We start from the raw sequence: 27,012 nt of genomic DNA, 5'->3' as shown, positions 1-27,012 counted from the left end.
TAATTGCATCTGCCCATGGACATCTCCCACAAGGGCCTGAGATAACTGTTTCAGACACAGGATACATTCATCAGCCTTTTGGACAGACTCTGATAAGAACACCTGCAGTAGCCTTGCATCTGGAGAGTGTCTGTTATTTGATACATTGTAACCACCCCTATATATGTCTTTTGATTATGCTGTGTGATGTAAAAACCTTAGTAACAATAAAAGAGGATGCTGGAGTCAGCTCTGGGCTCTCATCCCGAGATACCTGTCTGCATGTCTCATTCTCCATGGGAGACCACCACACACATGCTTTATAGTCATGGTGGCCACATGACCACAGAAATACCTTTGAACAATGCTTGCTTCAAGAAACATTTGATTCCTTTAAAAAAAAGAGCAAACTACTTTCTTGTAGCTTGATCAAACTATGGAATTGTTTGTGATATGAGTTTCCCAATCATACTCTATTTTCTTATTTATTTTTTCTATTGCATTGTTAACCGAAACAGGTGTATTTTAAACATTGTTATTTATTTCTTTGCCCTTGAGTTTGATATACTATAATAACATTTTATAAAAATGGAGAATGAAATAACATGTATATAGTAGAAACTGCTCTAGAGATAAGCAACTTTCCTAAGGTCCAGGGCACTTTTGATAGAGTTTGTTGCAGCTGCAATCACAAAACTACTTCCATGTTTCACATTTACAGAATGGCTGCCATGAGTCTCGCAAAATCACAAAATACTCATTTATTAGAATATAGACTAGTAGAGTGGAATTATCAGCAGTTTTTCCAGGAAGGGATAGTGAAAGTAATTCATATTCAATTCCTTCTTTCCTTCCTTCCTTCCTTCCTTCCTTCCTTCCTTCCTTCCTTCCTTCCTTCCTTCCTTCCTTCCTTCCTTCCTTTCTTCCCTCTTTCCTCTGAAAATTTACTGAAGTATTGGATTTAATGGGAGTGATGACTGTAAGGTAAGTAATCAGATAAAAAAATATCACATCTATCTTTTAACACATCTGATTTCAATAGTAATGTAACTCTGGCTACTTGCTGCCTTTTCCTGTGGCTGAAGAAAAATCAGAGTTATCTAACAACTCTACCATTAAATGTTCTGCCAGTTGCTAACCCCAATTCATCTTGTTTAGGATCGCTGCCCCGCAGGATTGTTCTTATTTACTATGTGTAGGGCCAATTAGAGAAAGCTAATTTGTATAATGGTTAAGACATCAGGCTAGAAACAAAACACTTTGAGTTCTAGTCTTGCCTTAGGCGCAAAGCCAGTTGGATGAACTTGGGCCAGTCACTCCCTGGACTTTTCAGAAATTTCTCAGGAGTCAACAATGACTTGAAGACATAAAAAATAAACAAACATGCATCCTCCCCCCTCCCCGAGAGCAAATCTAGATTTACAAAAGAGAAATAACAGGTAGTCCTCAATTTACAACCATTCATTTAGTGATCATTCAAAGGTACAATGGCAGTGATTGTTCAAAGGTACGGGGTCATGTGATCATTATTGGTAACCTTCCCAGCTGACTTCTGGCAAGCAAAGTCAATGGGACAAATCCGATTCACTTAACAACCATATGATTCACTTAGAAACTGCATTGATTCACTTAACAAAATGGTTGTAAAATGGGGTACAACTCACTTAACAGCTGTCTTGATGAACGACAAAACTTTTGGGCTCAATTGTGGTTGTACATTGAGGACTACCTGTTTATTATTCCAAAAAGAATATTGCTTGGAATCTCCTTTTGTGTTTTATTTATTCAGTCATCTGCAGTGTTATCATTAATGTGTAAGATATAAGCAAGCAACTATCATATTTAGAGAATGGTTTAAAATGAGAATGGGAAGCTTAGAACTAGCAAGAAAAGACATCAGATTCCACCCAGTTACATCTGAGTTTTCCCTCATGATTAAACTATAAAGTGGTACTACCTACGTTATGCATGGTCCAAAGGCAGTATGATTGTTGAATATATCCAGTGTCTTGTAATCTTGCTGATTATTCTGTCATTCTTACTGAAAACACTTCATGGTCAAAAGTACAGCATAGTGGATGGGACTAATTTTATGAAATGATGTAATTTCTCACTGTGCTTAAAACTAAATGAAGAGAAAACTAGAAAGTAAACAATAAGAAACACTGATTGGTGCCCTATATGTTTTTCCTTGTGTTTTGAGGTTTATTTATATAAAAATATTAGTAATATAGTAATAGTAATAACTGATCATAATTTAGGAAAGGCTAGGGAGAATTCTGACACAAAATAATAGGCTCTATTATATGTTTCATGGTTGCAATTTAGCTGGAGATCTTGTTTGTAATGGCAGTGGCACCAGCAGCCAGGGAAATGTGAGGCAAAGAGTTAGCTTCACTCTGATTCCTTTACTAACGGCATTCCGAAAGCTGAAGAACAAAGCAGGAATGTGTGTGTATGCATGTACTGAGCTGGTGAACATGGCGATATTTTAGTGCTGAATGGCTGTATTGTAACCTAGGGAATGAAAAAATAAATAAAAAGTTTTTGCAGCCTGGTTGTCATATTTATGGATATGTGCAGTTACATTTGAGGCAAAAAAGTTAGGGGATATGAAATCTCATGTCATTTGCAAGAGTATATTGTTTTTCCAAAGTCCCAACATGAAGAATTTGATAAAGAGACTTCTATACAGAGGTACCCGGAAATATAGAACTCTCTCCCTGGGAAGATTCAGCTTCATTTAGAAGATTCTTCAAAATATAGGTCCTCAGATATACTTCTAGACTGGTTGGATAGGGATAAGGATGCCTTGCTTCTGATGACAGATTTGGACCTGAAATTAGTAGCTTTTTAATGATCAAGGGAAACCATTTGGTCTTTTGAATCTAATTTCAGTACCATTTCATTAGTAATATTTTAACTGCAAATGCAAGTCTTATCTGATGCCACAAGCTCTGAAAGCTAGTTTTTAGTAAGAACTTTATACATTTACCCCAACAGACAACAGAACCTGTACTAAGAATCAAGCATCAGAAACATCAAATAAAATGATTATTCACATCCTATAACAACTTTCATGCCATACCCCATTCATACAGTACAGCTACTTTTTGCTCAGGATTGCAAAAATCCAAACAACCATTAGAGAGCAGCAAAACATTATTGCTCTGTATCTTTTTGTTGCCATGTTAAGTGATCTTAAGTTTTGTAGCAGAGATACTGCATTTTATTCAGTAAAACCCTTTTCATCATTCACGCTCATTGAACTAGAAAAAGGTAGGATTTGTAACACAAGCTAAGTTATGCAAAACCCAACATGAATTAAAATTTAACAAGAACTAAGCTTAGTACATGGTACAAGTGCATTTGCTAAGTCCACTCCTATTCTGGTTAAAAATTTAATGTGAACCAACTGTTATAAGGTTTGGTTCCTACCATGTATGGATAGGCCATCTCAGAAATGTATTAAGACCTCAGAACATCTCAGACAGTACTTTGGATGACATGATAGTAGTCTTCCAATATCTAAGGGGCTGCCACAAAGAAGAGGGTGTCAACCTATTTGCCAAAGTCCCTGAAGGCAAGACAAGAAATAATTGATAGAAATTTATCAAGGAAAGAAGCAACCTAGAATTAAGGAGAATTTTATTTCCTGACAGTTACAACAATTAATCATTGGAATAGCTTGCCTTCACAAGTTGTGAGTGCTCCATCACTGGAAGTTTTTAAAAAGAGATTGGATAGCCATTTGTCCAGAACTAAATAAACAAGGGGTGTCAAACCAGCAGCTTACTGGCTGGATGAGTCACACACAGGCCCTTGCCAGCTCCACAAAGGCAAAAAAGTCACAATACATCACTATACGTCACTTGATGTGATCTAGTTTAACAACCATGGTATAGACTCTTCTTCTTGGTCATGTGGGTTGGACTAGAAAACTACCAGGGTTCCTTCCAACTATATTGTTCTGTATTCTGCAAATTCAGATGGATTTTTTTTCTCCCAGTGGCAACTAGTTGTAACATTGAGCCTGGGAACACAGAGCTGCATCATGAGGACAGAATTTTTCCCTGGGCCCATGTTTTTACAAATTCTCCACAAGGAAGAGGGACAAACCATATATTGAAGTGTTGAACCATATATTGACTGTTCCACTATGTGTTGTCATCCATGAAACAAAGCAGCATGGGGGAAACTCTCTCAGCAAATAGTATCATGTATTTTATTCAATGTACCATAGCAATGTATTTTTAGCTATCCAGCACTAATTATTACAGAGCAGATGGGATACGTTTGGGATTATATGTTCCCTTTCTATTATAAAACTTACTGGGTGGCCTCGGGAAAATCATGTTTTTCTGCCTGATCTACTATAAAGTGAGGGGTGGGGAAAACAGACAAAATCTAAGCTGCAATGTCATTTTAGACCAGCCGACCTCAACATTCTCCAGATGTACAGGAGAATAGTTCCCAATATTTCGAGGCAGTATGGGCCAATGAACCTCTGGCCAAGAGATGGTAGTTAGGGTCCCCCATGTGTGGGAGACACTAGTCTGAAGGAGGTGGCATGATTGATTGAAAGATAGAAGAGAAATATTCCAGAATCAAAATTATACCAAGATGTTTGCACTTCTTTCTTGCTGTAAAGTCATGATGCCATAATGCTGCGTCTTCACCTTTTAATTTAGAGAAGCATGATGGGCAGGATTTTATTTCCTGGGTCAAAGTATTTATATTTTTATTACCTTGCACCAAAAGTATGGCTAAAACCTTCGAAACTGAAGCCAAGGAAGGAAGAAGTTCTTGATGGTTAGGAAACATGTGCCTAAAGATCTGGATTCAGAAGCCTTGCCTGAACATCTTCAGTGGTGATGTTCAATCTATTTTTGTACTTTTCAGCATGGTTTTGCTTTGACTCTCCTGAGGTTATATGGGCGGTTACAATACTGGCAGAGTACACAAATACTGTGTTCATAGCTCAGCAATCCTTGGATCTACATTTGGAGTTCAAGGTGGGTGGCATGTCAGCAAATGCCAATAGAGAGGCTACAGCAAGGTTGCTACAGAGACTTGGTGACTCAGTATAGACCCTATGCAAACTCTCAATTAAAGAGCCAGAAGTCTTTTCTAATTACTAAAAAATGATGGGCAAATCTCAGTTCAAGGCAATTATACTAAATGACTACTTTTATCTACAACACATCATCGACAATATTCAGAAATGAATGGCAGCCAAGGATGTGTCTTATGCACAGAGGATTTTTTTTTTAAAAAAGAGTACTTTATTTCTTGTAAAATTGCAGAACTGTAGCTGCACATAATGTAAAGATTAATATGATCTGAAGAGGAAGCAGTGTATAAACGGAAGGAGGAAATCTATGAGCAGGATGGAAAAAATGGAATGAAATATCACTTTCTGACTGTATTGATAACAAATATCCTTTCAAGCCTTAGGACTTAGAAAAGTCCATACAGGCTATATGTGGCTTCCCAGTAACTCAAAAATTGGTTTCAAAATGGCTGTTTTTCAGACTGCAGTTTCCCCATCTTTTCCTTCAAATAAGGTGAGAATAGAGATTCTGGAAGATAAGTCACTCCCATTTCCTCCCTTAAATGTTCCTCCCACTTCAGGTCCCAAATTCCGCTGATAAAACTCAGCCCACTCTCCCAATACGTTTTAGTGATATGATTTCAGGATGTTTTTTTCCAATATTTTAAGAAATTCTAATGGTGTAAACAGAAGCAGTTTTCATTTTAGAGGCCTCTGACTCCAATTTCATTTCCATCTTTTAAAAACCCACAAAACAGTGGTAGTAGCAGTGGAATAAAGAAATACAGATGTCTTCCTTTTATTGAGTCAATTGCTTCATCTGACTTTATCTCACTTTATCTTTTAGGAGCTTTTCCCAGACTTACATGTTTCAGGGAATGAAATTGGGCTCTTTTACATGCAGAGTATATAATCTACTGCCAAGTTTTTTCTATCTTGGGAGATGACAACTGGCTAGTATATGCAAAGGTAGGCTCACCTTGGTTCCATCTCTGTCCACTTTGGGGCCTTGTATCTCTCTGCTGCCAGTGGATAACCTAACAAGTAACTCAAAGGAAATGAAATCCATAATATTAATAAAAGGTCTTACCATCAGTCTTCCTTTAACGGTTTTCCAAATGTAGCACTTCAATTCCCATATTCTGCAATCTATCACACTGGTTTATAGATTATGGGAATTGTACAGCACATTTGAGGAATACCAGTTGGCAATTGTTTCTTAATTATGGCACAGAGAGAGCAGACAGATGTTTTTAAACAATGTCAAAAAATGCTAAGAGAATTTAGGAAGTTTAAATTAAAAAGGATAAAATAAGATTGGGAAGACTTAATTTCAAATGCCAGCCATAGCCATGAACGTTTAATAGGCAAGTAACTATTTGGGCCAGTGACTATTTCCCCATCTAACTCATCTTATTGGGTTTTTTATTGGTACACAACCAGGAGTGTCTACAGGAGGGTCAAAAAAGTTAAGATGATGGCTAAATTAAGCACATGAAGCTCTGCTGCTAAATAATGTGCATCACCATGAGACTTTGGTTGTGTGGTTGAGGCCACAAACTTGATTTTTTTGCGTCTCCCTTCAGTCACCCAATACACGGCCTTGAGTTCCTGGAAAGAAGGCAAGATAAAAATCTAAAGATTTTTTTTAAAAAAAAAATATGGCAAATATTAACAACCTGCAAATTAACCATCATTAATGATCTTATTTCCATTTATGTATATTTTCTGATTGTTATATTAAAAGAAAGAAAAGATTACAACCTATGCTAGACAACTTTTTTGAAAGCAAAAAACAGAACTTTTCCCATTTCTTTTTGCCATAAATCTGGTTGCCAAAACTGAAGCAGCCACACAGAGAGGTAAGGAAAACATAAAAATTTAGAAATGGGGGAAAAAGTAAACAAAATAATAGTACAGTTCTTTATTGAGAGCAGTGATCCTGTCAAAGCAGTCCCATAACTTGCAGTTAACCATTTCTCACTAAATGTGTGTTTAATTAAAACAAGAAACTGGGCAATGAGCTTTCTTTTAATTTTGTTAAATGCAGGTTATTGCTGAATTTAATTTAAAGTCAGCCTTCTAGCCTAAAACTCTGTAACTATAAACAATCAAAACTTTCATTCTATAAATGTTTCACCTGGAAGTTAATTCTGATTTATACAGAGGGGCTTCATTTCTGAATAAAAATGAATAAGGCAGCCTTTCCTTTCCTAGTGCTTCCCCTTATGTTCTGGACCACAACTTCCTTAAATGATAACAGTGATTGGGAGTGATGGGAACTGTAGTCCTACTTTTCTGGCTTGGTGTCAGGTTCTAGAAAACTGGGATTTCCCCATCTAAAACAAGCCGAGATGGGTCAACTGAGGTGAAGGGGATTGGATTTTGCTGTCAAGATGTTCTCAGTGTAAGAAAAATAAAAGAAAATATGTGGGCCTTGAAGAAAACTACACATTTGAAGGGAAGTATAATTTCTTCAGATTATATTGCTTACTGCATTTTGTTGCAAAGAAAAAGGAATATCCATTATTAAAGAAGAAGTGGGAACATAAAAAAATGTTGCACTTTAAGAGTCCTTTCTTTTTAGGATTTCAGCTCTTCCATTTCTTTACTACTACACAACTCTTAGTGAAATTTCTATGCTTGTTGAAGGTGCTTAATACTAACTAAGCTATTGGGGAAATGCTTTCCCTGAAGAGTTTATTCATTATCCTGAATGAGTCTTTAAACTTACAGTAAATAAATCATCAAGCTAACTCTTCCTGGTTCTGATGAACAAAACTGTTTTCAATACATTTCCCAAACTGAGATCAGTATTAACATATAACAGAGGCCACCCAAGAAACTTGTTGCTAGAGATCAAATAGCAAATGTATACCTGCCTAAAAATATGCAGCATTCCCAAATATGAACAGAATTAGCTTCAAAGAAAATTCTACTTTTAATTTAGTAGAGAGCAAACTCAGTTCACAACACACACACACACACACACACACACACACACAAACTGAAGAGCCGAAATAAATACTTGCTAAGATAAGAAAAACATGAATGTTGAGAAAAATTTCTGAACATTGGCCATGCTTTCTCAGCTAGTATGGATGGTAGTACAGCAACATTTAGTAGGCTATGTCCTTCATTTGAGGTTTCTACATAGTTTGGCCAACATTACATTCTGTCTGTCCATCCATCTATCCTTCCATCTGCATTTACTCTGAAGAAGAAAAAGAAATGATACACATCTCTTTAAAGATTATATAATAATACCTTCTACCCTATGGTTGATAAAACTTATGTAATAATAAACTAATTAGCCATCAAGGTTTCTTGTTATTTTTTCTGTTAAAAACTACCATGGCAACATCTCTGAATATAGTACAGTAAGGACAGTTTGATCCTGTCTGTTATTAATAGGAAGCATTTCAGGAATAATTGAAGACACTTCTCTTTGCCTGGTGTCTCTTATTTTTAGGCTTACTAAAGAATATTGGGGACTTATATCCCAAGGTCATGTCAGAACATTTCATCTACCCTCTAGATTAGGTCATAGTATATTGTCTTGCAAGGTAGTTTCTGGAATAGCTTGCACTGAATAGCATGATTGTGCTTGGGATAAAACGGGTTTGGTTGCACTTCTGGCACAATGACTAAAATGCATCCATTTGCTTCTTACTTGCTCAGGAACCAATTGTTTCTTGAGATAGCACTTCTGCACGAAGGCAATACGTTTAATGCCTACTCTATTGAATAATTGGTCAGCAATGAGATAATAATAATAATAATAATAAAGTTGGAAGGGACCTTGGAGGTCATCTAGTCCAACCCCCTGCTCAGGCAGGAAACCCTACACCATTTCGGACAAATGGCTGTCCAGTCTCTTCTTAAAAACTTCCAGTGTTGGAGCATTCACCACTTCTGGAGGCAGGTTGTTCCATTGGTTATTTGTTCTAACTGTCAGGAAGTTTCTCCTTAGTTCTAGGTTGCTTCTCTCCTTGATTAGTTTCCATCCGTTGCTTCTTGTCCTCTCTTCAGGCGCTTTGGAAAATAGCTTGATTCCCTCTTCTTTGTTGCAGCCCCTGAGATATTGGCACACTGCTATCATGTCCCCCCTTGTCCTTATTGCCTTCCATTTTAAAACATGCTTTGTCTTTTACATGGGAATAAGTCTAACTTATCTTTGACTTGTTTTCTTTGAAGATTTGAAATAGCATTGTCATTCAAGCTATCAGTTGGATAGATTGTTAAGAACCATATTAAAACTAGTTCTTAGTTAAGAACTGGTTTCTGAATTCAACCAGCCATGGAGAGTGAAATGCCTCTTAAAGCTCATTATATGGCATTTAAGTGAGTAATGGTCTTGTCATTCCCAAAGTTCAAGAGATGCTCAATCAATTCTTGCTAAGCATGATCAGAATATGAAAAAAAAAATCCCTATCAACATTTTTTCTCAAAAGATCAATGACACATTATATGTTTTGGATGCAGAAGATTTGAGGTTCAATTCCAGGCTTTGCCAAATAAAGCTGGGAAATTTCCTGCTTGAAATCTTGAGGAGCCTCTGCTAATCATGACATAGTATTCTGCTAGATGGTTTGATTTGGAAGACGGCAGCTTCCTGTGTTCCAGTATTGCTTGTTTATGTATACAAGCACCATCTGTTTGTGAATAACTTGAATTATCTGCCAATAAGGGAGAAATGTATCTAATTCAAACAAAAGCTTCAGGAAAACAAACCAGTGACTTGTACTTTGAACTTTGCTTGACATTATGTGTCCTTGGCAGTAACAGGATTCAGACACACAACTAAAAAGGTCTTTCAGAGGAAAAGGTAAATTTCCAACAGCCTCTGGAAATAAAAGAGCTTCTTTTTCCTTTCAAACAAATCTATGCAACTGATCAAATACAGGGACTTAAAACATTTTTTCAATCAACCCAAAACTGTATTGGAGAGAAATAGTTATAGGCAGTACTTGGTTGGCAACATGCTAAGATACACTCTATGTTGCAACTTTGTTATGATTCATCACTCTTGAAATAGGGTCTCATCCTCTCCAACAGAAAATATATTGTATGATATCTAAGAATGTTGTTAATGTCAAATTCATCCACCGTTGTTTTATTTATTACTTGCCAATATGCTCTTTTGTACCAAACTTAATAAACTATTCACTAAAATGCATGATGGAAGAACACAGCAAAAGATGTGCCCTCATCCTACAACCATGGTGATGAAGGCCAGTCCAAGGCATTTGGTATATGAGGTTAAGCACAAAATGATACTGCTTTCCATTATATTTACAGAAGCCAATTGGATGGTTCCTTGAGTTTTGCTTCACCATTACAGTACAATAAGATCCCACCCAGACAGCAGCAGATAACTGAGCAGTTGAAGAGAATGTGTGTACTATCATTGTGTCCCAGAGAGAGGAAAAGTATTACCTTCCAGCATTTGCCATTTGAACCAGCAGCTTTACTGCTCAGTAACATAATCAATTCTGGCATTAGTCAAAAATCTGCTAATATAAAGTTTCCCCTCAAAACGCATGTTTCCTCCACATGAGACATTTTTGCTGATCTAACATTGGTCCTCACTGAGTTCATATTTTTTCACAGCACTTGTATTCTCTGCTGTCAATTAGCTTAACTTCCAGCATTAGGGTATAGTTTTGCAGTATTAATGCTGGAACTGCAATATGGACTGCTTCTCATTAGCAAAAACTCTAATTTCATCCCACCTCCCTGATGTGAAGACAGCCACTTTGATACGTTACCATGCTTTTTAAAAATTAAATGTTTCTTAATCTTGCTTTTTAAATTAAATGACTCCTTTGTTTCTTCTTCTTCTTTAAAAAAAATAGCACAATAAAACGGGTTTACGACAACTCACCATGGCCAACTAGCCGTAGCTAACTCGCCACAGGACAACTCGCCATGGGACAAGATTTACATTAATATCAAAGAAATAATTGAACAGAATCATTAAAGGATGCTAAAGGAGGTACAAAATAAAATGTGAATGACAAAAATTAAAATAATTGTTGAATTGTCCCACAGTGAGTTGTCCCATGGCAAGGTGGCCATGGTAAGTTGGCTGTGGCAAATTGGCCATGGTGAGTTGACCATGGTGAGTTGGCTGAGATGAGTTAGCCCATGCTGCAACAAAGCATTGATAAACATGGAACTAGGGTGCTGCTAGATGCCGAATTTGGCCCCCTTCTATTGGTCAGCTGGAAGGATTGGTGGTTGATTCAAGGGAAGGAATGATCACTGTAAAAGTATTAATGAAGACAGATGCTTCAGAGAATTTGGGGTGTCTCTTTAGAAGTGTCCCATACCCAATAAGGCTTAGAAACATACTTTTTGGCACAGGATCACAAATTACTATGTAAATTTAGGATTCATTTCTGGGAAAATGTGTTAAGTATGCCTTATTGAGCTCCTGGAGGAAAGGTGGAATGTAAACCTACCAAAAAAATCAGAAAAATAAATAAACTAGATAACAAAATATATGCTGACAAATCATGGCTTCAAAACATCATGGCTTCAAAATCTAAGAGACTGGTTTGGACAAACTCAGCAGCACTTTTTCGTGCAGCTGCTGATAAAAACAGGATCGCCAACATGATCGCCAATGTCCAATAACGGATATGGCACAACAAGAAGAAGATGCTGACAAAAACTAAAGTTAGGCATAACTTTTATTTCAATCATCTTATTTTCAGCATTATACTCAGGCTTGCTTACTCTCAAAATATATGTGAATTGTATTATTAAAGCAATGACTCAAAATGTATTTAAAGCCACAGAAGTCAAGTCAGGGCTATCTATGGGAGGTGACCCGAAACCAAGAGTTCTATAGCAGCAATGTGGTGATCAAAAATAGGTCAGGTCCAGCTTTCCACCTATCACAAAAAAGTAAACAAACAAAACGTAAATACAGAAGTATCAGCTATATGGAAATGCAGTACCAGCATTCTGTAATGTTCCCCAGCATCCTAAGAGAAGCACTGTTCTTTATCCTGGGAGTTTAGTAATTTTCCTAAGAGTGAGTTTTGAGGTTTTCTACAATGTACGGTATAGATGTTTTGTAGCAGCTGTACAAGAAGAAACAAGAGAGCAAGTGAGATAATTCCTTCATAAAATCAAGTACTCATAAAAACAATAGAATGGCTCTGAAAATGTTCTTTATTTAGGTTTGGCAAAGCTGGGAGAAGGTATTCTCCTGCCCCCAAGTGGCTGCATTGTATAATCCACATTTGCCATAAGCTCTCATGTATTTCAGACTTAATTCTAGTGGTACATAGATAGACAGATAATAATAATTCCAGTCAGTGATCAGATGAAACATAATATATATAAACAAAATATAGCTAAGAAAAAACCAACCAACCATCCATAGAGATTTCAAAAATGGAAAAGGTGAACATCTGTATGAGCCTACTATGAATTCTAATAGTCCAAAGTATTAAAGATTCTAAAATATTAGAATAACTGGAATTACCATTTCATTCCTATGAGTCAAATAGATATTTGCTTCAAGAGAGGAACCTAACCTATTGAAAAGGCAATGCTGTTACAGCCTTTAATGTTTACCCTTTAGATGCACACAAAACACTGTATTTGCACTAAACACAGCAACCTTAGTGCCAGACATTATCTAAACAGCCAGCTTATAATTAAATAAAATAATGTTAAGAGTCAGTGGTATAAAGCAAACTATATATGTGGCACGTCATACATTTCCATCTGTACTAAGCTTATAAAGTGTATCCTACTTATGTACCTGCTTCCATTTTTCCAAACAGAAAATCCCTTATTTGATTTTTATCTTTTATTTATCCAATTCATTACGTGCAGTCAATCAATCTGAGTGAAATAGTAACAGTCCTTTTCCTCCTTCTCCTCCCCCCCCACCTTCAATTCAATTCAGAGGAGAATATTGCAGTGCTGGAGTGACAGGAAACATCAAGAATTCAAAAAATGTAAAAAGATGACACTTTTTCAAAGGAAGAAAGAAAGGTAGAGAATACCATATATGAAATGATGGGATCAAGTAATTTTAAATCCTGGACAGGAGGGCTCTTATGCCTTTCTAGCCATAACTTTGGCAGATGAATAAGCACAATTTTGTTACAGACAAGGATAATCAAAATCAAAACTAAAACATGAATATTATATGACCCCAGATTATAAAATTCTTTCAAAAGAAAGCCTTGTATTTTGACAAGGATTGGAGACCTTTCTTGATCAGCCACTTATTGATATCCCACCCGTTTGCCCCCACCAACTGTTAGCTTCTAGGTGACTATTTGCTCGTCTCCTTCTCTGTGGGGCTTGGCTCTTTGGTCAAAGGTCCTGTCCCAGTACGCGAGGGTTGGGATGCAGGCGCAGAGATGTTCTTCCAATCAAGCCCTTAACACAGACTTTAACTTTTTCATGGCGTTACCATCTATTTTGCGAGCTTAATAGAGTCTCCAGGTCTGAGTTACTAACCCTGCGTGTAAGAGCGCGGGTATGCCCACGCAATGAAGGTTTTCGCAAGGCCTTGGGATGGCAGCTATCGGAGGACGTGGGCCCTGGCCAAGAGGGCGAATAAGGAAATGCGCGTTTCCCCTCCGCAGTTTATTTTCTCGGTAGACTTAGCTTTTTCGCGGAGAACAGCTGCTAAGCCGGAGAAATAGCTTCGCCCATCTACTTAGATTTTCCCAAGTACCGAGCCCCAAAGGAAAGAGAGACCACAAATCGCTCAGACCAGCCTAGGGCGAAGCGCGGATCTGCCTTCCGGTGCTCCCGGCTAATTCCGCCGATGTCCAGCGTTCCGCGGTTTGTTGCCTGGCGGCCACCGTCGCCTTCCTTCTACGCAACCTTCTTCAGCGGGGCGGAGACTAGGGAATGCTCCAGGTGTCGAATGGCATCTTCTCGGTCGCAGCGTCAGGTAGCTGAGCAAGCGCGGCTCGATCTCTAGAACCCCCCCTCTTGTTTCCTAGGCAACAAGCAGTAAATCTCGCTGGGCAGACTTTCCTGGGGCCGATAACACGCATTCTGGAGTGGCGAGGTGATTAGGTGAGATAGGTAGGTAGGTAGACTCTCTCTCTCTCTCTCTCTCTCTCTCTCTCTCTCTCTCTCTCTGTGTGTGTGTGTGTGTGTGTGTGTGTATTTCTGTGTCTATATGTGATTATGTGCCACCAAGAAGTTTTATAATCCTAGTGACCACATGAATAGATTTTCTCCATGCTGAGGTGTCCCTAATCTGTTCTTTCAAGTCTCCTAATGGTGCACCCATCACCACTGTAACTGAGTTCATCCACCTTGCTGCTGATCGGTCTCTTCCTCTGTTTCTTTCCACTTTTCACAACATTAGAGCCTTTTCCAAAGAGCTGGGACTTCCTATTATTTGGAAGAAGTAAAGAAACCTGTTTCTGGCCATTTGCTCCTTGAATGAGAATTCTGGATTGATTTGTTCTATGATCCGTTTGTTTGTTTTCTTGGCTGTCCAGTACTCTCAGGAATCTTCTCCAAAAATATTTAAGTATATGTGTGAATGGATAGATGTGTGTGTGTGCGTGCGAGAGAGAGAAAGGGCCACATTATACAGTGAGATTACTCATTTCAGTTTAGATATTTATAAGATTAATGCAACTTGCAGGCAGATGCAATATACTTCATTGTTGGCCTGAGTCACATTACCCATGAAGCCATAATGTGGTTTCCTTGGGTACTGTAGGAGTAAATCCAACCATTGGGAATGGCAATCAGGATGTTGTATGCTTACAGGTAACCCTTAACTTTCAACCATTCATTTAATAACTATTCAAAGTTACAAGAGAACTGAAAAAGTGACTTATTACTGGTTTTCACCTTTATAACCATTGCAGCACCCTCATGGTTATGTGATCAAAATTCAGGCACTTGGCAACTGGTATGTATTTATGACAGCTGCACTGTCCCAGAGTCATTTGATCACCATTTGTAACCTTCCCAGCCAGCTTCTGATAAGCAAAGTCAATAGGGGAAGTCAGAATCTATTTGCTTAATGACTGCATAATTCATTTAATCACCACAGCGATTCACTTATCAGCAGTGCAAAAAGGTCATAAAATGGGGCAAAACTCACTTAACAACTGCCTTACTTAGCAACAGAATTTTTGGGCTCAGTTGTGGTCATAAGTGGAGGACTACCTGTATTTCAGTGTATAAAGGAGTGCTTCTTAGTACTCCCAAGTTCGATCTTTTTTTTACTGACAAAAAGGCTTGAAGAAGTTAAAAAACAAAGAAATTTGACCTATAAGGTCAAAAGACTTTCATAAGAGGTTCATCCTGCAGTGTAGTCAGTGAGACATAATCTGGAAGTCCCCTTTGTTAGCCCACTCTAAGCTGAACTGCAGAAATTTTTAATTCTTTATTTTTTTAGAAGAATACAAAATATAGCCAAAATGCCAAAATAAATTAAACAATTTTTTTAAATTTCATATTACTATGCTTCCATTGTTTATTTTTATTGCTGTATTCCTTTGCTATGATGATATCTTATATTTTTTCCCCATCTTGCAAGCTGCCCATAGTAGACCCACAGCAAATAAATTTAATAAGTAAATCCTTAAAGTTAATAATAAAAAGAAAAAGAGAAGAGAAAAATGGAAAACAAATAAATAAAAAATGTCTATCACACCCTGGGAGTGTTGCAGTTTATAATTTGGGAACCATTGTACTAAGCTATTCTAATATGAACAATCATGAAAGTAGTGTATATGTTCCTAATGCAAAACACATATTTCTATCATTCCAGAAATGATTGTATACAGTTTTATGGCTACTCTGTATATTGTTAAGGATAATCTAAGATCCTATATTATTATTATTCCTCCTCCTCCTCCTCCTCCTCCTCCTCCTCCTCCTCCTCCTCCTCCTCCTCCTCCTCCTCCTCCTCCTCCTCCTCCTCCTTCCAGTTTGATGCCCTGGTTGAGCAGTGAAATGTTTTCTTAATGTTTAGGGTCTCTAGGGACTCCTTTAATCATTCTCTACCTTAGACTTCAGCTTCATGAATAAAGCTTAATAATGGCATTTGATACACAATCCTCTGTATTGCTAGTAAAACCAAAATACTATTTTACATGTTGTATTATGACATAAATGCAGTTCACACCAAAACCTAGTTGCTTTAAACATCAGTAATATAATAGCATCTGTAACAATCCAGGCTACTCTCTCACTTGGAAATGATAGCTGTAAATATTCAACATGTTAATGAAATATTAACTATCATGCACAAAACCATATTCACCCAAACTGAATGAGATTGGCCAATTTAGTGAGCAACAGCTAGTTACTTAGCTGATGTTTCACCCTATTGTGATCAGATTGTACTTCTCTAGTGCTCCAGTATTTAAATTTGGGCATCTTGAATGTTCCTGTACAAAAATGACTGAATTCTCAACCTTGTATCATCGCAGCACAATAGACATATGCCTTCATTTCTTTATACAGAGCTTCATCATACTGACTGAAAATTCCCAGCAAAATTCTGACACATCTATAAGGCTTCAGTATCTTTCTAATGCTGCATTTTAGATCAATGTATCATATTTAGGAGCCTGCTGAGCAAAATTTGAGAAGTATAGCAAAAGTTTATGCCACGCAGGGAGTTTACAGACTAGACTTTTGTCTTAGCCAGAAATATGAGAAATATAAGACTGAGAAGAAAAGTTCAGTGATTTAGGGCAAGAGTCCTCAACCCTTGGACAGCGAATGGTACTGGTTCGCGGCCCAATGGGAATCAGGCCACACAAACTGCAGGCATGCGTGCAGTTCATTTGTACATGTGCAGGATCTAAGTTGCATGTGAAACTATCCCTCCCCCCACCCCTCCATCACCTCCGCTGCCACCACTGTCAGTCCATGAGTTAGAAAGGTTGGGGACCGCTGATTTAGAGAATGCATATGATAACGTGCATAGACCTGAGTGATTGAATGTTTTGTGTGAATATGATATACAATAGAAGGATGGTTTCTAAATATACTAAGTTTGATTTAAGTAAAACATGCATGTGAATAAATGGAATGCTAAGTAAATTGTTCAGCAGAGACTAGGACAACGAAATGTGATGTTCCATTCATTATTTAAAATATTTATGGATAAAAATAAGAAGAATGTTTGCAGTGAAGTTAGGAGACTGTTATATGAATGTATGTATATTTTTACATGCAAACAATATATTGGGTAGATTTGCAATGAATATTTGATGCAATGAGGCATATAAATCTGAAAGAGAAAATAGCATGAATAAGGTAAAGTGTATAGTGTTGATATTAACTATCTTTCCTTTTTCTTATCAATGTTTTTAATTTCTAGTCCTTATTATTTATATCTGTGTAAATAGATGATGATAATTTGAATATTACGTATGTGTAAAATGATTTTCTCTTCCTATCACTTGAAATATTACAGTTTAGTGCAGGGGTAGGCAACCTTGACTCTTTTATGACTTGTGGACTTCAACTCCCAGAATTCCTGAACCAGCCATGCTGGCTCAGGAATTCTGGGAGTTGAAGTCCATGAGTCATAAAAGAGCCAAAGGTTGCCTACCCCTGGTTTAGTGGTAATTTTCCAGCAAATGGGGAGTCCAAAATCAAAATTTTCTGAGGCTGAATGCTGAATGCTATTTTTCTGAATATTCCTTTCTTTTTGTCTACATAGATTACAGAGATTTTGTGTGTGTTGAAAGCACCATAAAAGTCGCAAACATACCCCCTCCCCCTTTCTGCATCTATTTTATACCCATTGCGGGCACTGTAGTAGATTTAACTAAGTGGCTACAAAATGGTATCTGTCTGACTACTTATTTTTAAATTGTTTCCCTAGAACTAATACTGAAGCAAGCAGCAACATTAGATAATCCAGTGCTCTTTCTTCAACATTATGCCAGGCAGTATACACCATCATGTGTCCCAAGTAAGGACTCTGTACAAAAAGATCCTTCAGCTTCACCGTTTGTTGCCACTGGAACTGAAAGCCTTGGGAGATCAATATGTGAAAGATGAATTCAGGCGACACAAATCCATCAGACTTCAGGAGGCCCAGCACTTCCTACAGGAGTGGGAGGCAAGTGATTTCTTCTATACTTGGAGTTTAACTTTGGTGCTTTGGATTAGTGCCAGATACAGTGTGTCAAGGTTTCATAATTTGCACCCCAAAGGCACCTGAAATTCTCCCAGACACCCCTGAGCTTCTTAAAAAGTTGCTGTTGAGTTGAAATGCTTAATAGACAAAAGTAGAAAAGTGTTAAGTGCTTGGCAAATAATTGTGATATTGGATTTGATAATTAAAATAATTTTAAGTAAATTTAAAATAAAAAGAAATCAGATGATGTAGTTTTTCTCCTGGGCTCACTATCTTATTTATTTTGGATATTTGGACTTTTAGTACTTCTTTCTATATTTCATTTAAGTTTAAATGTGACCCTTTATCCAAATAAAATTTAGACTTTATCTATCTTACTGTGTAGTCTTTTTGGTAATCTTAAATTAAAATAATGTCAATGTTCATTCCATAATTAATGTGTATTGCAGGGTACCAGCTTCATTTGTTTTTATTTTATAATTAGGATGAGGGGCGCAGTGGCCCAGTGGTTAAAGACATTGAGCTTATTAGCTAGAAAGCTAACAGCCCAGGTTCAAGTGCCGTGTGACAGGGTAAGCTTCCATTACTTGGTCTAGCTCTTTCAAACCTATCTGTCATGGTTCCGACTAATGAAACCAAATACATCAGAACTCTGAGGCTTGAAGTTTCCTCAAAACACACGTTTACTGAATACATAATATCGGTACAAAAAAAGTCAAAAGTGCAACCAACTCTAAAATTCGCCTTAGCAATTCAGTGTAACTAAATGTAAGAATTCCCTTCCCTCTACTATGCTATAGATCATACTACCCAATAAAAGCAATTGGTGGGCTTCGTGAAACCTCTTCTCTCCACCTTCCAGCTCCTGTGGAAATGGTCTTGGTTCCCCACGGGACTGCTCCACGTTTAGTCTAGTAAAGCTATCATTTTCTTCCCCCCTTCTCCCCTCAACCTCTGGCAACTCCCCTAAAGAGAAAGCAGTTCTTGAAAATAAGAAGCATCGATATACATTAGTATTTCACTAATTCCCTATTCTATTGTCTGGGGGTTCTTTACGTTTTTGGGATGTTTATTATGAAACTTATGTAGTAATCTATCTGCCTTTACATCTTTACTCTTCACACATGTAGCCTCAGACAAAGGATAGCCCTTCCATTGAAATAAGTACTGTAATTTCCCCTTATACCTTCTAGAATCAAGAATTCATTTTATTGCATAATGGGTGTCACCTTCTACCATAATGAGACCTGAGGCAGTTCAAGGTATTGGTCTCAATGTTGATTCTACAATTGGTTTCAACAAACTGCAATGGAAAACTGGATGTATTTTTCCCAAGAGTCGTGGGAGCTTTAGCTCCACTGTGTCAGAGTTTATGATTCGTACGATAGGGAAGGGACCAATATATTTTGGTCCTAGCTTTTTAAAGTGTAGTTTTAATCTTAGGTATTTGGTTTAAAGATAGACTTTCACCCCTATATGAAACAGTTTCTGGGGGAATCACTTCTTATCTGCTTGCTCTTTTTGAATCTTTGTGACTAAGGTACGTTTAATATTTGCCCAAGCACTCTCAATGAGTTTACCCACTCAGTCAGTGTTTGTGAGGAGTGGGCTCTTGAGGGTATTCAGGCATGGGAATGAAATCCCTGCCTGTAGCTACTTTGAATGGAGTTAAGTCCAGTACTGCTGTGTACAGTGTTATAGTATGCCACTTCAACAAAAGGCAGGAGATCTGCCCAATTAATTTGCTGATCGTTAACATAGCATCTCAGATATTATTCCACCATTGCATTTGCACATTCAGCAGCTCCATTCATATTTGGATCAAAAGCCGAGCTGAACCCCGAGGTGAATCCAATCAGCTTCAGGAACTCCCTCCAGAATTTTGCTGTGAATTGGACCCCTTAATCTGATATAATTCTTCTTGGTGCTCTGTGGGGTCTGTAGATATGTTTTAAAAACAGTTTCGCCAGTTTCAGGGTGGAGGGAAGTCCAGGGCAGGCTGTAAAATGAGCCTGCTTTGAGAAAAGGTCAATAACAGTCCATATTAAGGTATTTCCGCTATTTTCCGGGAGTTCTACAGTGAAGTCCATTGCGATTTCCTGCCAAGGCTGGGATGATTCTGCAACCTGCTGTAATAGACCAAGGGGCTTTCCTGATCTTTTCTTCATGGCAGCACAAATTGCACAGCTCTTTACATAGCTTTCAATATCTTTTTTTATTCCTGGCCACCAGAACTGCCGTCTTACTAAGTATAAAGTCTTTAAAAATCAAAAGTGACCGGCTTGCTTGGCATCATGGCTTCGTTGTAGGGCTTGGAACCTGAGGGTGCTAGGAAGGTACAATTTGGAGTCTTTCCATGCTAATCCTTCTCTATGGTCAACTCTTGCTTATTTTCTCTGAACCAGGGGTTGGATTTCAGTTCGGTTCTGAATTTCTGGATCAAGCTGCTGTTGGGGTCGGGGGATTTTTTTGCGTTTGATATCTAGTGGTGACTTGAGAGGCTTTTTGTGGAGAGAGGATTGCTTTTATACTTGTGGCATTCTAGACAAGGCATCAGCTAGGAAGTTCTTCCCTCCAGAAATGTACCTCATCGAAATATTGTGCCCATCAAACTGTTTAGGGGATAACTTCTGCAGGGTTATAAGTGCCTCAAGTTTCTTATGGTCAGTTCACACCTCAAATGGTATCTTACTTCCCTCTAGAAAATGGCACCAGGTTAGCAATGCCCATTGTACAGCCAATACCTCCTTCTCCCATACAGCCCATCACTACTCTGTGCTGGAGAGTTTCCTGGAGGTGTAAATGGTTGCAGGTCCCCCTTGTTGTTTTTCTGAAGAAGAACTGCTCCCACTGAAACATCACTGGCATCCGCCTGGATGATGAACTCCTCAAGGTTAGGGTGTTTGAGGACTGGTTTTCCTGCAAACAACCTTTTAACCTGTTCAAAAGATGCTTGGCATTCTATAGTCCATTTTAAAGGTTGGCTGGGATGGGGTTTTGCCCCCTCCCTTTACCTGTCTTCAAAAGTTCAGTAATCAATAGAGCTATTTTAGCGAAGGAGGGAATGAATTGCCAGTAAAAATTAGCAAACCCCAGAAAGCTCTGTAGTTCGAGGGGGTTGCCATTCAAAAACAGCCTTGACTTTTTCTGGGTCCATCTCCACCCCTTCATTTGAAATTTGGTACCCTTGGTAGTCAAGGTGTGTCTGATGGAACTCACTTTTGGATAGCTTGACATAAAGGTTTGCCTTTAATAATTTTTTAAGCACTTCGCGAACCAGCCTGATATGCTCTTCCATTGTTTCTGTAAAGATGAGGATGTTGTCAAGATAAATTAGAACCCCCTTTGTTTCATCCACTTTACCAAAGGAATTCAGCTCCCCTTGGCAGGCATGGTCATTGACTTTCTGAAGAAGATAGAGAGAAGATTGCAAATCGCAATCACAATATTATGGGGCACTTGGCAACTGGCAGTAAGTGTGAAAAGATTGCAGAAGCATCCAGATCATGATTACTGTGACTGGAGGGGGGAGCCATGACCTTTTACATCAGCTGGAAATGCTTTATGGGGCATGAAATACCCTTTCTGAGGATTGTAGTAACTTTGAACAGTCATTAAATGACTGGTTGTAAATCAATGACTACCTGTAATATGCCAACTTTAAGGCCTATACTGCAGTTTCATCTGTTTATTACTTTAAGTTGATGGGAAACCCTGGTTTGTTTTTGTTTTTGTTTTTTTTTAGCAGTTGAGAGATTCAGTGGTTGCAAACTCTTTTTTTGGACCGCATGATGTCCTAGGGTTTCAAATGATCTAACTTTATTTTATATCAGGGGAGGGAATCTTTTATTTGCTGAGGGACACATCACTACACATGAACTTTGTTGAAGGATGTATATGGTTATACTAGAGCCAAAAATAGATGGAGAAATAAACATTTGAAATCTCTTTTTTTGTTTGGCTTCCAAACAACAGGCTGCTTGAAGGAAATTGCAGATATTTCTTACTAGAGGCCAAGACTGGCCTTTTGAAAGAGCTTTTGAAATTTAGTCTAAAAGCTGTTTGAAAGTAGACTGGAGGCTGTAAGATACACATCCATCTTACAGTCTTCATGTTGCAGAAATCATTTTTAAAGCTATGGAAGCTTATCCTCTTCTAGATGTAATCAAGAAGCAATTCTCCCAAAGTGCTGCTTAGATTAATCAGTGAATCTGACCTGGAAGTTTTCATGGGATCACAGAATATTATTGGTGTTCCTTTGATATTGATGGTATAGGGGTGTCTTATTAAGCCAAGATATAGAAACCTTTGGACAGAATATCTTCTCTCTTTCTTTTGATGTGAATTGTGATTAAACTAGGAAATCTTTAGTTATCCGAAGTTTCTTTTGTCTAAAGCAGGAAACTAAGGTTTTATGCTTTGGAACTATGATTTGAGGTAATGTTTTGCTTATTTTAAAGCTTGTAACTAGAGCTTTAGTTTCCAAAGGAAATGGGAAAATATAGTTAATTAGCAGCTTTCCAGTTTCATTACAGCTTTTTGTTTAGATAAATAAAAAGCTGTAATGAAACTGGAAAGCTGCTAATTAACTTAATATTTTGGCTTCATTAAAAAATTATTATTGTCAACACCAGATCATTATGTTGCTTTGGCTTTTTTTTTTTTGTCAAAAGCTGACTGCTTGCATTCAGTCCATACTGGTCAGCTCAGTTTCAGGATATATTGTGGGTCTGGCTCCTGAGATATACATAATTCCAGGTTTAAAATTATCATAGTTTCTTTATAGCATACTGTGTATTGAATTGGAATGAATTTAGATATACTTACCTATAACTTCAGTATCAGAAATCTTTCCCCCATGTTCAAGGTAACCTTCTATAGTAACTAGGTAAAGAGGTCTGTAGTGTATTTATTCAGAAAAGGGAAAGGCAAAGCAATGGGGGAAAAAAATCTGTTGTACTGTTGCTGCAAGCTGTATCCTGCTGATTTCAGCCTTCCCAATCCAGTGCGCTCCAAATATTTTGTACTATAAGATATTAAAATGTAATAGAAAGCAATAAAGATGTTTATCCTGAAACATATTTAAAACAGATTTAAAGATGAGAAACCCACAAATTATTTTATCTGCAGAAATGTACTGAAGAAAAAAAACTGAGATATGTTATATAGTTTTCTCATTCATAGCATTTCTTCTTGTTTCTCAAAAATCATTATCTTTAAAGCAATAAATGCTGGGAATATTTTTTTCATGTATGTAATATTTTCCTAATTGAGTGTTCTAGAACAAGAAAAAAAATTATTTCAGCACTATTCTTAAGCAACTGAAGGAGTTCCATAACCTAGTATATTTCAGATCTATTGAGACTGCCATTCCCAGAATTTATACCTTGTAGCCATAGTGACAGAAATCTGGAACTTATGGTCTTATTGTATTTGAAAGATCTCAGATGAGACAGGTTTGGCTAGTTTAATATAAAACAAGTCGTCTTGAGCTAAATCTCTAGTGATTTCATGGACATGTCCATGTAATTTTCTCAGCAACAATAGAGCAATGTTTGCTGTTCCTTCTTCAGGGTTGTTGTTCATTTTTTAAAATTATTTATCATTCTAATTAGTAATCCCCGGATTTTTGGGGAGTCTCAAAGTGCTACTTATAGCTAACCCAGCTTAGTTTTTATAAATCTGCTAAATTTACCTAGTTCAGCTACCTGGTTGAGTTCAGGCTAAGATAATAAAAGTTAAACTCTCCCTGACCTTTTCCTGCAACTTTTGGCATCTTCCAAGCAGTGAAGTTTGAGGCTATGGATTTTTTTTTTTTTTGGTGGGGGCCTCTTTGGGATTGTTTTTATTTATCATCCAGGATCTAATAATTGGAATCAAGTGGTACAGGCAGTTTGCTGGGAATTAGGTAAAATATATGCCATGGTGCAATGGATTGATTAAGAAATGGATGTATCTCTTTCTCAAATATATACCTATATGAAGATGAGGTGTTTAACAGCTTCTGATTGGGAGTTTTGTTCTAGGTTTTTGGTGCATAGGATTTGAGCTTACTTTACTTTGGAATTAATTATTTGGAATATCCCACCTATAACAAAATAATAGGTGGCCAAGAAAGATTCCTGAAGCTGCTAAAGGTGAGATATTACAACCTTAACTTCAGCTACTTTAGATTGTGTGAATTTCAACTCCTAGAATTCCCCAGCAAGCATTAGTGGATTCCTGCATTAGTGGATAGACTATTCTGGACAAAGAATGATGTGCAATATCAGTCATCTTGCTTTATTGTAGCAGGTTCAAATCTTTTTACTTCTAAGAATCACCTTTAATTGAAAGTTGGATTTTGGTTCTTACTTCTTAATTTCTCACTGAATAGTTCTATAATAGTGGAACTATTTTTGCAAACCATCTTAGATCAGGATACAACCTAAATTTATCAGTTGGCAGGTTAGAAGAAACGTATTTTCATACCCTATATATGCTATTATATATACGTAGCTAGCATTGATCAACTGATCCATGTCTCAGTCACCAGCTGATTAGCATAAATATACCTGTGTGGCCAAAGGTTAATATGTACTATAGATTGCCCACACCTCTGTTAATGATAATACAATGGAAAGACAGCAGCTTTTGCAGTTGATCCCTGCAAATCTTCCTTCTGTTTTCAGAAAGGTAGTAAGTCTACAGAATCTAAAAAGATTGAAGGAAAAATCTTGAATCAGCTAGGGAGAACATAGGACCCAGTATTCTAAACTCAGGGACTAGAAACATGAACTTCAGAACAATAGAATAGATTTTTACTTCCAGTCAAAATATTCATGCCACTAAAAATCTAACCATTTTGTCAGTTCATGTTGGATCTGCTTGTTGCAGAAGTGAAAATTTCGTGGCAACACTGCAATTTTATTGTCTTCTTTATATAAGATTGCATTTTCTGAAATGACCCACATGATGGCACCAAATACCTGTTTCAGGGCTTTTTGAAAAAAAATAGTTTCATTGAAGGTAGTAAATAGTCAAGGGACTTATGGTAAAGTGCATTGACCTGGCCCTGTGAACTGATTCGTTACAAAATTGTTTGTTGCTGTTTTGGTACAAAGACCAGACATCACCTCATAGTTTAAAGACCCCCATGAATATAAACAGGAAAAAAATATTAGGGGATTGGACTGGAAAAAAATACCTTAAATATTATCAACATAGGACACTGCCTATTAGCAGGTCAATGGCTTGCTAAAATGCTAGGTAGTGAATCTTTTCCATTACCTTATCCTATCAAATGGGAAGACCACTAATTGAATCAGGGTTCCTTGACATAAAACATAAAGGCTTAGTCATTCTACTCACATCATATTCATTAGGGATTTTAAATTTTGTTTTTTAATTCAGCGTACAGACTGCCTAATGGAAACAACTCAAAAATAACATATGGCAGAGAATGGACCTGATTTTTTTTTAAAGACCAACTTTTCTACCTGCGTAGTTTCTTATCCGTTTATATGAGAATGTATAAGTAACTGATGATTTTGATTCTTTTTTGGGCACCTGTTAAATTAGATTTTTAAAGTTTCTGAACTCCCCTGAGAAGTATAGTTCAAACACACTAGAGGATAACTAGTTGAAGAAAGGTACTCTTATGATCCAAGTGCAATGCCTTTTGATGATAAACAAACTAGGTTCTCTGGCCACTCTTGATTTAAGCATATTCACATGCTGGCTCTAAGAGATAATGTGAGTTACCTGGTTTAATAAGTAGGACCAGCCACTGTGTTTTATACAGACACTGCTACACCTAGCAATATTGTATCCTTTAACTGTACAGCATAAACAAGAATTTCCTTTCCTCTGTATTGAATCTTCCATCATACTTTATTAAATAACCATTTTAGCAAGACTTATCTTTATTTATCCACCATTTATTCATCTTCTTGTTAATTCTACATTCTTTCCAGCATCATGTTCTAATGTTTTTTAGAAACCCATCCTAAGAATTTGACATTATTGATTCTGAAATGTGTTCAGCTCAGACTTCACACAAAATGCATCCAATAAATTTTTATGTGAAGTGACACAGGTAAAGTAATCTCTCTCCCCATCTCCAAATAGAGGATATGCAAGTAGGGTGAAATAGCTATAAACATATAAAAGAATAGGACCACCATTCTAAAACAATTTCCTTCATCTTGAAAATTGTAATGGGTGTTGAGGTCAGCAAGAGACCAGCTGAGCCAGGGGAGGAGTCAAGAGGGGAATTAAGCTGAAATCTCTACCTAGGCACAAGAGGGCAAAGTCTGAACCTTATCTTCTCTGGGCCAGTTCCAAAGCACCAGTCTGAGAAGATTCCTGTGTTATAGGCATGCGCTCTAAAATAGCTAATTGAACTATTCATATGTGGATCTGATAGTTCGCTACTTATAATTTTGTAAAGAAGAGGTTAACAGTTTCAGTGTTAACCTCTTCTGTACATTTTTTTCATTCAAATATCAATGATATTCTTAATAAATATATTTCTATTTCTGGTACATTAACTGTAAGGTTAGATTGTTTAAAAGACTTTTCATATTGTTATTGATAATATATTTTATAATATATTTTATTTATTTTTAATGAGTTGGATCTCTGAAAAGTTTGACAATGAAATATGTACATCAAAATCAGTGGTTTTTTTTTAAATGAGTGAGTAATATAGAGAGACAGATAACGTTTGACACACATTAAAAATGAAATTTTGTTGTTTGGTGTCAAAAGTGTACACATACATAACATACATTTGAACCTACTATATACAACATATGTATAACATATACATATTAATCACTGTCCATCTTGAATACATAGTGGAAAGAGGAAGCTTTGGAGT

The 27,012-nt window shown here is 37.2% G+C and overlaps 1 protein-coding gene across 5 annotated transcripts in view; it reads left to right on the top strand.

Annotated features, from left to right (window-relative positions):
* The first annotated feature begins 13,842 nt into the window (after positions 1–13,842).
* The window catches only part of SDHAF3 (succinate dehydrogenase complex assembly factor 3), a 45,592-nt gene continuing 32,422 nt past the window's right edge, over positions 13,843–27,012 (top strand). Inside the window, exons 1-2 of one of the 5 annotated variants that reach the window (XM_039341452.1) lie at positions 13,843–13,967; positions 17,892–18,131. In XM_039341452.1, the coding sequence (XP_039197386.1) occupies positions 17,949–18,131 (183 nt within the window). In that variant the 5' untranslated portion in view covers positions 13,843–13,967; positions 17,892–17,948. Of the gene's footprint in view, positions 14,109–14,226; positions 14,807–17,891; positions 18,132–27,012 lie in introns of those variants that run through there. The other 4 variants (XM_039341450.1, XM_039341449.1, XM_039341451.1 and 1 more) reach the window with 4 other exon arrangements.

This window comes from Crotalus tigris, unplaced genomic scaffold, assembly GCF_016545835.1.
Source record: "Crotalus tigris isolate CLP2741 ecotype Arizona unplaced genomic scaffold, ASM1654583v1 scf7180000017765.3138416, whole genome shotgun sequence".
Taxonomy (NCBI): domain Eukaryota; kingdom Metazoa; phylum Chordata; class Lepidosauria; order Squamata; family Viperidae; genus Crotalus; species Crotalus tigris.
The sequence above is the reverse complement of the archived record's forward strand: the minus strand, read 5'-3'. Positions and strand labels throughout refer to the sequence as shown.